General features: G+C 45.8%; 1 protein-coding gene across 6 annotated transcripts; it reads left to right on the top strand.

The window, feature by feature from the left end:
* Nucleotides 1–1,378: 1,378 nt before the first annotated feature.
* On the top strand, nt 1,379–10,755 carry plat (plasminogen activator, tissue). 6 transcript variants are annotated; one of them, XM_011615790.2, is made up of 15 exons: nt 1,379–1,709; nt 5,664–5,725; nt 5,855–5,900; nt 6,170–6,301; nt 6,937–7,047; nt 7,598–7,772; nt 7,865–7,956; nt 8,039–8,213; nt 8,302–8,387; nt 8,497–8,556; nt 8,655–8,859; nt 8,934–9,070; nt 9,192–9,332; nt 9,500–9,648; nt 9,752–10,755. In XM_011615790.2, the coding sequence occupies exons 1-15, from the start codon at nt 1,394–1,396 to the stop codon at nt 9,917–9,919; spliced, it is 2,055 nt and encodes a 684-aa protein (XP_011614092.2). In that variant the 5' UTR covers nt 1,379–1,393; the 3' UTR covers nt 9,920–10,755. The 6 variants fall into 6 exon arrangements, with proteins under 6 accessions (XP_011614092.2, XP_011614089.2, XP_029685642.1 ...); XM_011615787.2 differs by having other exon boundaries at nt 5,855–5,981; XM_011615788.2 differs by lacking the exon at nt 1,379–1,709 and adding an exon at nt 4,278–4,566 and having other exon boundaries at nt 5,855–5,981.
* Nucleotides 10,756–10,874: the final 119 nt, after the last annotated feature.

Raw genomic sequence — 10,874 nt, 5'->3', positions numbered from 1 at the left:
CACGTTCAGTCTTAGTTTTGCAATTGTAAACTCTTAAGTAACATCTCATTATATGTGAGGGTTTACATCCCCTCTTCAGTGGCACTCCTCCTTTAATGGCGTTTCCATTTATTACTACCATTCTTCTGGAATGCTGGGTGTTTTTTTTATTAAATTACCAGATCCTCTGTCACAAAACAGTTATTCCAACATTCCTTACAGCAGGGGTCCCACGGGCTCCAAACTCCAGGTTGGTTTTCTGTGCCACGAGGTAGACCACCGCTCTCACTAAGGAACTTGGGATCCCAGGTGAATGCCAGCGCCTCCCTGGTTCTGGGCCTCGTAGGACCGGGTTGATGACCCCTGCGCACATTCTTAACCTGTCGGACTTTGCTGAATCATTACGGATGTTGTGTTTGGAGGTGATGCACTCTAGATTTTCCAGAAAACGACGTTTATCATTTCATCATCTGCTATTCTTGGGATGAATCGCTCGGATGAAAACACAATACGATGCTGACAGATCTTCATCCCCGTGCTGCTCAGACGTTTTCCCGACGTGGTCTGTGGGGCTGCGACACCACCTTCATTCCACTGGGAATGTTTGCAAGAAGGAGCGTTCGTGTTTATGCTACCCAGAAAACGGGGCCAACTTCTCATCTATTGCCTATTTTGGTAAACAACAGAGACCAAGATGTGTAAACAGAACCCGTCGATCAGTTGTACAGTTGCGTTTTACTCTGTAAAATCCAACAAAAGTGATTTATCTCAAAAGTGCACGTAGTATGAAGGTTTAATTCCAAGTGAAGTGTTTTTCTATAGAGAGTGCATGTTTTGCCCATGCTGGCGTGAGCTTTCTACAGTTTCCTCGTCCAGTAAGACAAACCTTACGTAGTTTAAGACTCCAATTGGCCCATTTTCTAATGAGCGCCAACATATTGATGATTAAAAAGGAAATATAGGATACCTTGTGTTAAATAGACAAAACAGGGTTAATAAAAGACTCTTTAAACCAGAAAACAATTACAACACAAAAACAGTCTTATTTATAGCGTTAAAATCCTCTATAAATGTCACAAATGTGTTTTATTGGCACATAATGTAAACTATGGGTGACAGAGGATGATTGACGAGAATTTCTAATCAATCTGGCTTTGCTCTGAGGCAAAACAGTAACAGAACTTTGCAAAATGCATCTTGGATTATCAACCCTGAGAGTCTCACTTATAGAGTGTGTGTGTGTGTGTGTGTGTGTGTGTGTGTGTGCATCCGTGTGTTCTATCATCAAAAACACATGGGAAGAGAACAAATAAACACCAAATTGGCTGGAACTGTGAGGAAATCAGAGGGTTTTGTGGCCAAAAAAACACATTTCCAGAGAGGAGGAGGCTGAATACAGGATTGTGACCAATTAATGCTCAATTTCTACACAAGTTTCGGGGTAAAATGTGCAATTTGCCTCGTTGCCCCGCTGAATCACTCGGGACAGTCCCGTCCGTATCGGCACCGCCCAGTTGGCTGCATCATCATCATCGTCTTCCTCATCCGGCCCAGCCAGCTCTGTTTCCCCGCTGAGGTCACAGCAGCCCTCCCCTCACACGCACCAGCTCGATCGGAGCGCAGCGATAAAGGGCGCCAGCGGCGTGGAGCTCAGCTCACTGCGAGAGGACGACCCGAAGAGCTCCTGCAGAGAAAGCGATACGCTGAAGACGCAAAAGACCTCAAACTCGGTAAGAAGGAGGTTTTTTTAAACCGATTAAAACCGGTTTTATGGAGGAGTTTCGTGCACCAGCCTGTTGCCTGCTGGTGGTCTTATTGTGCTCATCTCTACCAATTTGTCCGCTTCAGAGCGAATAACTGTGAGGATTTTGCAGGCGTGTATTATTCAAGGGCTTGAGTTGCACATAGCGGTGTAGTAATAGGATATTACAAGACCGTCACTGAAGTTAAGCAGTTTTTTAAAAGATGGATGCATTTAATTACCCCAATTCTATGGACACTTCACAGTTTTGATAATACTGATTTTGAGGGTTGTAATTATGCTGGTGTCACTTTTATGATCTTATTTCAACCTTGTTTTTTTTATCATTTCATTTTTTCACCTTTGCGCTCATCAACCTGTTCGATCATCACAAACCCATCTCAGACTCCCTCCCAGTCAAAGCTCTCCTCACTCGTATCTCCCTATGACATCACTTTAAATCTTTTTGGACACAAAACTACATTGTTAGAAATGCCGGCGGTCCAGTTTGCTGCTGCCGGACACTGCAGACGCTTGTTATCAAGGACTGGCTCTGTTATTACTCCTTTTCTTTTACACGTGTGTTTTTATGACATAGAGCCATAAGTCATAAAGCATCCCAGGCTCTTATCAGGCTAATGGGCTGGAGGATTTGGAGCTGGGAATCCTCCTCCCCGGCACATCCGTCACCACTGATACTCTTTATCGCTCCAACAGCGAGTTGTAGGTGGGGAGAAAGTAGAAGTTGTATCCGTTAGCAGCATTCCCGACATCACGGCCAGCTGTGTTTCTGACTCACGGGTCGTAAATCTCCAGCATGGAGTATGTCAGCCAGAGGATAAAGATGGGTCACACAATGGCCACAGCAGTAGCAAAACCTCAAGCGTTAGCCTCTACTCTTATGCTCCCAGAAAGGTGCACATTATGCGAGAGCGAGGGCTGTCACAGCCAATCTGATGTGCAGGACATATAAACAGAGCTCAGTCTCGAGCTGCGGGTCACTGAAACTCCGGACAAAAACTTTCTTTTAATGCGCGGCCTGACTACTTTCAGTTGTGTGTGAATCTATTGATGCTGCTAATCGGCAGAAATCCTATCACTGCCTCCATCTGTTCCTCTTCTTCGACCCTCCTTGGAAGCTGGGGTGACTCAGGACGACTCACAGTCTTTGTGCTGACCTCTGGGTTTTTTATTTCATCCCCTTGCCCCCCTCCGCCAGGCCCCTTCTCCTCTTTCTCTCTCATCTCCACATACCTCTCTCATCCTCCCATATATTTCATTTCTAATGTCAACACCTGCTCTTGCTACATGTACTTGTCTTGGCTACAGGCTCCCGTTTCTTGTTAATAACCGAGTCTTCGGCTCCCCAGCACAGAGGGATGGTCTAGTACAACAATGTGACCTTCTGTTCTTTAGACCGCAACTAGTTTTGTGAAGCTTGACTGAAAATCCTGGAGGAAGGAATGCATAATACCTTCTCACAGCTCACCAGCATGACGTTAAATGTCATAGCACACCCACACAAGAGACGTAAATTAAACTTTTGGTCAGGTTAAATCCCAGCCAGGTCCAGCCAGTTTGGCCAGAAATATACAGTTTATGTCCCATAAATGTTGCACTTCTCAGAACTATTGTTGTCATCAGAAAACTAAGGACTGTTAAAGTGCTACAATGGTGTCATAAAAGTGTTTCCTTTATCCTCTGGGTGCCAGTGTGGGCAGTCCACCCATCCGCCATTAAGGTTTAATATTTCACTAGCAAAGAAACACACACACATGAGCTTAACGTCACATTTAGGTGCAACTATGTTTCCTGCATGCCTTCTAACCACACTACCAATTTTAGACTTTGACATTTCCTCCTTGTTACTGGAAGACAAGAATGTGTCACCTGTAGCCCTCGCAGCCTCAGAGCAGAATCATCATTGCACGTCCGTGCCAGTGCGTTCGCCACAGATATGGCGGCGGTCGTCCCAGCACTTTTGAAAATACTGCGGAGTGCACGGCGGCCCAGAGGGCGAGGCCTTCAGATCCGCTGCGCGTTTGTGGGGGTTCGGCGCTGCATCTCAGGCCACTGCTGTGAAGCCACGGCTGACTCACCGTCTGCTTGGCATTGCATCCAAACCTGTTTTAATTCCTTCCATTCATATTTGACCTACTAGGAGAACCGCAATGTCTTCAGGCTGCGTTTGCGACTCAACGTGTCTCAACTGAGTGTAACGGGAAAATGCCTTAATCGTTTCAGCGTTAGTGGGTCAGTGGTTTATGCTTACTAGAGCCTATCGACTCATCTGGAGATGTGTATTTTTTTTTTTTAATCAAGGATTTTTTTTCTCCTTTAGTTAGGGAAAGTTGGGGCCCCCCAAGCACCCTTTAATTGTGTACAATTATGTGTGTTCAAGTGCATTAAATGTTTCAAAAGAGACCACAAACACAACACAAACATGGACCATTTGTACTGCAGGATCCTCAGATGAACACCCACACGGGGCCCCCTGTGTGACCCAAACCACAGCGTGTTAAAAGGGGTGGGATGGGCACACGGTCATATCGGACGCGTGCATGTGCTGCATGTTTGAGTGTGTCCATATGTTGATATGCATGCACATTTCCTGAATCGCACGAGGCCTTCTCTGGCATTACTTTAGCAGGAAACACATGTTTTTAGCTGACAGGGCAAGAGGGAGCAAACAGAGCCCAACAGCTGCACAAAGGAAACAAAAAGGAAAAGGAGGCTGCTGTGGCCCTGCCAGCGAGGCTCGTTCTGGGGGCAAAAGTGCAGGTTGTTGGGTGTTTTTTATTTGTCTAAAGGCTAAGAGAGATCGCAGGGGACCCGCCCTCTTAATGGTGAGTGAGTGTGAATAAGTGTGGCTGTTTTTAAAAGTCCGACCCTGAGAGGGACTCTTAGTTCCCTTGGACAATAAGCAGAGCGAAAAAGTAAAGTCTGGTGTAGCGACAATAATTAGCCCCACATTCCTGAGCACTTTGTGTGCGTTGCTGTTTAACTGATGTATGAAAACAGTGCTGTTCTTTATTATCTCGCTCAGCCACAGATGATGATTCAGGGGAGGGCTAGAAAACGTGAGCTCATGTGTCTGTCTGTAAAATCTTTCATGTGGCGTCAACAGCTGATACAGCAATTCTTTTAGTTTGGAGAGCCCTTTGTTGTAATCGCTAAAATATTGCGTGTGCGCCTCACACCTGTAGGACAGTTTAAATATATATCAGCATTTCCTGAAAATTCCCTTAAAATGCACCCATAATTTTTTGAGGTATTTTGCTAACAGACACATGGCAGCTGTCACATGACCTCTATGCCACAGGTAATAATCCCCTTCAAAAGAGAAAAAGGAACTAGTCTAATATTAAACGCTTGCAGGGAAGTGCTAAAGCGACATACGAGCCTTGCTCAAGGGTTCTCCTTTTTGAGTCATGTGGCAAAAAGACAGCTGTGTGTTTGCTGTTTAGAGGGGGAATGCTGTCAGTGTGGTGCACAAAGCCTCGGCTGTGCATGCTTCCTGTCATCCCTTCAGAAATATCCCCACTTGGTTGTTTTTGATGTGGAGCTCAGCATCTAATTTAGGATTCATTGAGGATAATCTCCTTCCTGTTTACTCCCATCCTGGAAGTCATAGATGAAATAGGATAAATGGGAAAACCATTTAGGCAGGAAGATGGCAGAAACATGTTCCCCTGTCAGCTAAAACATCCTGGCTAAACTAAAACGACTTTCCTACAAGCACCTGACTTTGTCCAGTATTTCCCCTCATGTGTGACCCTGCAGCAGCTTAGAGGAAGAAAGCTGTACAGATAAAGTATACAGCTGAGAGAAGGTGACCAGGGCTGATAGTGTGATCACCGTCCAATATTACTATTATCAATAATCAATTCCGTCTAGTAGAATATAAATGTCTCAATTCACAACTTCTATTCTTATTTCACAGCGACCATGAACAGAACTTTCCTCGTCTTTTTGTCTGCTCTCTGCTGCTGCCTAGCGGACAACGTGAGTACTGCACCCAACATTTCCCAATATTGAAGCCGTAATTGTTTAAAAATAATTTTAAAGTTATTTCAAACCAAGACAGAAGCAATAGCAACATAACATTTTAAAAAGCTTTCTGTGTTCTTGCAGCAGGTAGACCTCATTCGCACGAAAAGAGGAACCCGATTTTACAGAGGTGAGCCTGACCGGCAGTCATCTAGACGGACGCTTTTGATAATTCATGTCAAGAACCCGCCACCTTCCCTTGACACCTCCCGTGAGCCCCATCACACTTGCATAGTTTTTACCCCCAATAACACCACCACAATCACCCTCACTGTCTTTTAATTCACTGTTTTTGTGCTCCTTCCTGTCGGCATAGCGAGCTTCTCCTGCTGTGATGTGACCCGGATGTGTGTTTTACACGTATACTAATGCTCCATGTGCATGTGTGTGTTTTCTCAGTATATTGTGTGGATAGCAAGACCTCAGCCATGCGTAGTTCTGGCGAAACCTGGCTGCGTTGGAGGGGCCAGCGTGTGGAATATTGCCGTTGTGCAAGAGGACGAGAACTTTGTCACATTGTGCCTGTCATAAGTGAGTGTGAATGGATGCGTAACGCCGGACACACACAAACACACACACTCAGGTGTTGATCGTCCGATTTAAATTCCTTTTAACAGCTTCTTTTAATATGAATCTCTCGGCCAGTCTCTGTGTCCTTGTCCTACCACATAACTGTCCCTCTCCTCCAGTGTGCCTGCATCACTCACTCATAATCCCTGTGATTCCAGCGCACCACATGACCCACTGCAGCGTTTCTGTGTTTTTGAGTGGGTGTATTTAGTCTAAGATGCACCTTGCCAGGCATTGCCTCCTGAGCACTTTCACTCCAGCCGTGAATTCGACCACCGCGCCTTCGGATAAATTCAAACCACATTTTCAGACCGCCAAACTGCCAGTTTTTTTTTTTTTTTTAAATAACACTAGTATTTAGGAAATGCTGAAATAACAAATGAAAAAGCAGAGTGACGATGGTTTCGAACCAGTTCTGCTCCAGAAAAAAAGAATGACATCACATTATAAAGCTATAAAAATACGGGGTGTGATACAAGAGCCACGGAGCAGGCACACACACACACACACACACACACACACACAAACACATATGCATCAAATTTCCATGAAACATGTGCAGCACAGGGATGACAGATGTGTGTGTCTGTTCACAGGCTGCTACACCTCTCAGTGCTATAATGGAGGGACGTGTAAGGAGGCCGTCTACACCTCGGACTACATCTGCCAGTGTCCGACGGGCTTCAGCGGGACTCACTGTGAGATCAGTAAGTCCCTCTTAAATCACGCTAATCAATGAAGCCACTCATTCCGGAATCACTCTTTGTTGTTTTGCCCAAATACACCAAAGACTCTTGCGCCTCATGAAGGTCGCAGCTGGTAACGCGTCAAGATAAAGTCACATTCTGACGCCAGAGACGTGGTTTGGAAAAGAGAAGAAAAAACTCCATAAACCACGGAAAGACAGTTTGGGATGTGAATGTTTTTGTTTCTACGGCTTTCGACACGCCCCACCCTTTCAGTGGGATAATTATTCGAACCCAAGTAAAAGAGTAATGAGACACGATGTCCAGACCCAATAATTCCGCCGGCTCTTGCGTTCAACACAGTTTACGGTTGACCATTGTTGCAAACCACAAATTGCGGAAAAAAAAAAGAAAAAGGTGCTTTAAAAGCTCACGAGGACCCCAGCTGACGCAAATGGGTCCACTGGTTCTATAAACAAACTTCATAATTCCTCCCAAGTTATTTTTGTAACGAGGCTGATGAAATATCGGGCATTATATCCTGGTAAAACTAGTTTTTTCTCCTCAATAGACACTAATGAGAAGTGCGCTGTGGGCCGGGGTGAGGGGTACCGTGGCACATGGAGCATCAGCCACTCGGGGGCGGAGTGCATCAACTGGAACTCCACAACACTGAGAGGAAGGAGGTTCACAGCCAGGAAGACGGACGCCAGCAGCCTCGGACTGGGCAACCACAACTTCTGCAGGTAAAGTGCTGGAAACTCAAAGCGGTTTTGAACCTGGTGGAGAAACCGGAGCATTTAAATGTTTACTTGTCCCTTTTTTTTCCCCACCTCAGGAACCCTGACAACGACAGCACCCCGTGGTGTTTCGTCTATAAAGGCACCCAGATCGTCTGGGAGTTCTGCTCTGTTCCCAAATGTCCTGAAGGTGCAGTTTCTCACAAATGTGCTCAAGCGAACGATTGCAGTCAACCACCTTAACGCTTTGTGTCGCTGCTTGTTTTGAGCAGATCGGTACCACGAATGCATGCTGGGCTCTGGTCTGACATACAGAGGAACCGCGTCTGTCACTAAGAGCGGCTCTCGCTGCCTCCCGTGGGACAACCCGGCCATAACGCACAAGCTCAACAATGCTTGGAGGTCTGATGCACTGAAGCTGGGGCTGGGCGGCCACAATTTCTGCAGGTAGGTGTTCCAGTATATAGAAATAAAAGGGAAAAGAGTCTGGAAAAGTCTGGTTTTCAATGCAGTTTCTTCTCCCTTTATCCAACAGAAATCCAGATGGGGACGTAGGTCCATGGTGCCACGTTTATAAGAACATGCGTCTAACGTGGGAGCTGTGTGATGTCCCTAAATGCTGTGAGTTAACCCATGATCCTATAATCAAGATGCAGTCACTTTTGAATTCAAACAGTTAAGGTCAAAGGTCACGTGTCATCAGACTGACCCAGCTATTGTCTTTATTTAGCCAAACCAGCCATCCTGAACACCTCTGGCCCCCGTGCTCCTACCAACACTAATAATAAAGGTATTACCGCTTCACGTCCTCTGATGATCACCGTTTCCACTTCCTCTGATGGGTTTGGGGCGTAGTAACCATTACCGACCATCATGTCCGCTCTGTAGCAACCTGCGGCCAGCGGTTGGACAACACCCTGAATCATCCGGTGTTCCGTATGTTTGGGGGCAGAGAGAGCGACATCACCGAGCAGCCGTGGCAGGCGGTCATCAACGTCTTCCAGAGGCGTTACAAGCAGCACTTGTACAGATGTGGAGGGGTCCTGATTGATTCCTGCTGGATTCTGACTGCGGCGCACTGCTTTGAAGAAAAGTAAGAGCGGAACCGCCGCAGTAAAGCCGACACATCTGCAGGAGATGAAACACGTTCTATGCTCGTCTTGTCAGTGAGAAAGTTGAAAATCTGGAGGTGATTCTGGGGAGAACTTTCCGGAAAATGAATTCCAGCAGCGAGCAGATCTTTGGTGTCGAGAAGTACTTGATACACGAGAAGTTCGAGTCAGAAACATTCGACAATGACATCGGTAAGCGAGCGTTTCGGTTTTCTAACCTGTCGGAAACAAACTCCTCTTTAACCACTAAGGCGTAAGTTTCTGGGCCCTTCTTTCTTCGTACTTTCCCTCATTGGTTTTCTTCCCACTGCAGCCCTCTTGAAGCTGAAGACAGATATCGGCATCTGTGCCATCAACTCTCCGGAGGTTTACCCAGTGTGCCTCCCCGAACGTGGCCTGGTGCTGCCCGACTGGACCGAGTGCGAAATCTCGGGCTACGGAAAAACTACAGAATGTAAGCTGCCCTCAATCACTCATGCAATCACTCATGCAGTTTTGCTAATTTCCCTGGTGGACACCCCCTAAAGGGATCAATAAAGTACTCTTGAATGGCATTCCCCAGATTGTCCAGCAGAGGGCGGCGTTACACATACGACTATTTAACATAATTACTGTCTCCAGTTTCAGCTGAGTACTCCGAGCGCGTTAAAAGAGGCCACGTTCGCCTGTGGCCCAATGAGCGCTGTGTGCCGGACGTGCTGTCGGGACGGACAGTCACCTCCAATATGCTGTGTGCGGGCGACACCCGAGGCCGGGATGACGCATGCAAGGTGAGAATGTCACAGTCTGCAGGGGGTCGTAGTGTTGCGCAATGTCACAAAACTTCCCATTCTTGATTGTGTTTTTTTCCTTTTGGCTCTGGTTTAACCACAGGGAGATTCTGGGGGTCCTCTCGTCTGTCGAAACAATGACAGGATGACCCTGATGGGCGTGATCAGCTGGGGTGATGGGTGTGGACAGAAGGACAAGCCCGGGGTCTATACCCGCGTCACCCGCTACATCGATTGGATCAATGGCGGAATGAAAGCCAATCCTTTGTAAAGCCACGAGAGACAGAGCAGGTGCAGTTTAGGGACCGTGAAGGTCAAACATGGATACAGTTATCCTTGAGGAGATGGCCAGGGAAGACCACCAGACGCTCGTCGCTTTCGTCCATCAACCTGAGATGGGGAGATGAGGTTTTAGAGAAGCGGGACCTCAGCTAATCTGTGATATTTTTGTATTTTCACCCTCAAAAGTTTGACATTTTCTCAGCATACTGAGGGTTTTGGGAGGACAAAAATCGGAAACAGCAGGATGGTCCAATGCTTCTGGTTTATATAGGAGTCACACTGGCTGACTTGAGGTCAGCTGTTCTTCACCCAACACAAGCACTTGCTCAGAACAGGAGTTTGGGTGCTTTTTAACTATTTCTGTGATGTCATGTTGGCGTAAAAGCCACATTTTTAGGTTTGCCAGCTCACAAGTTTATCTGCTGGTTCAGATTTTTTTTAACTCTGACAATGCTGACATTCAGACCTGTGTCAGGTTTTTAAGCTTCGTTATGGGGGAAGCTCAATCTCACTTGTTTTTTCCACGTACACAAAACCTGGGTTGAGCCCAGAATGTAAATAACTTGTAAATTCTGATTTTACGAAAGTTCTCAAAGTATAATCAACTATTTCTCTCATATTCCAAACTTAGACTGCAGAGCACCATAAAAAACGTTTGCTTTGTGACCATGACTGTTTTATTTTTTCAACTTAATATTTATGTGTTTGTTATTTTGTATAAACTGCACTTATTTTGCAAACTGTACTTAAATAATTTATTGTCTTTGACATTATACATACATCTACCATCATCTTTTTGGGCTAATAAACAGTATACAAAATGCATCATTTGCTTCTCTTTGTCTTGAATAGGTGATATAAAGGTGCATGCAGTCATTAGAAAAATGTGGTATTTCCAGCTGTCCATGAACTCTAAGATATTTTGTTAAAAACTGTCAATCAAT

Source organism: Takifugu rubripes, chromosome 21, assembly GCF_901000725.2.
Source record: "Takifugu rubripes chromosome 21, fTakRub1.2, whole genome shotgun sequence".
Classification (NCBI taxonomy): Eukaryota; Metazoa; Chordata; class Actinopteri; order Tetraodontiformes; family Tetraodontidae; genus Takifugu; species Takifugu rubripes.
Note: the sequence above shows the minus strand (reverse complement) of the source record. Positions and strands in the feature narration are given on the sequence as shown.

What these genes read in the sequence shown, in the direction of transcription:
- plat (XM_011615787.2), top strand. Translation starts at nt 1,394, where the DNA reads ATGCTCAATTTCTACACAAGTTTCGGGGTAAAATGTGCAATTTGCCTC. An exon ending in GCTGCTGCCTAGCGGACAAC is followed by an intron (nt 5,726 to 5,854) that starts GTGAGTACTGCA and finishes GTGTTCTTGCAG; the next exon opens with CAGGTAGACCTCATTCGCAC. An exon ending in CTACGGAAAAACTACAGAAT is followed by an intron (nt 9,333 to 9,499) that starts GTAAGCTGCCCT and finishes TACTGTCTCCAG; the next exon opens with TTTCAGCTGAGTACTCCGAG.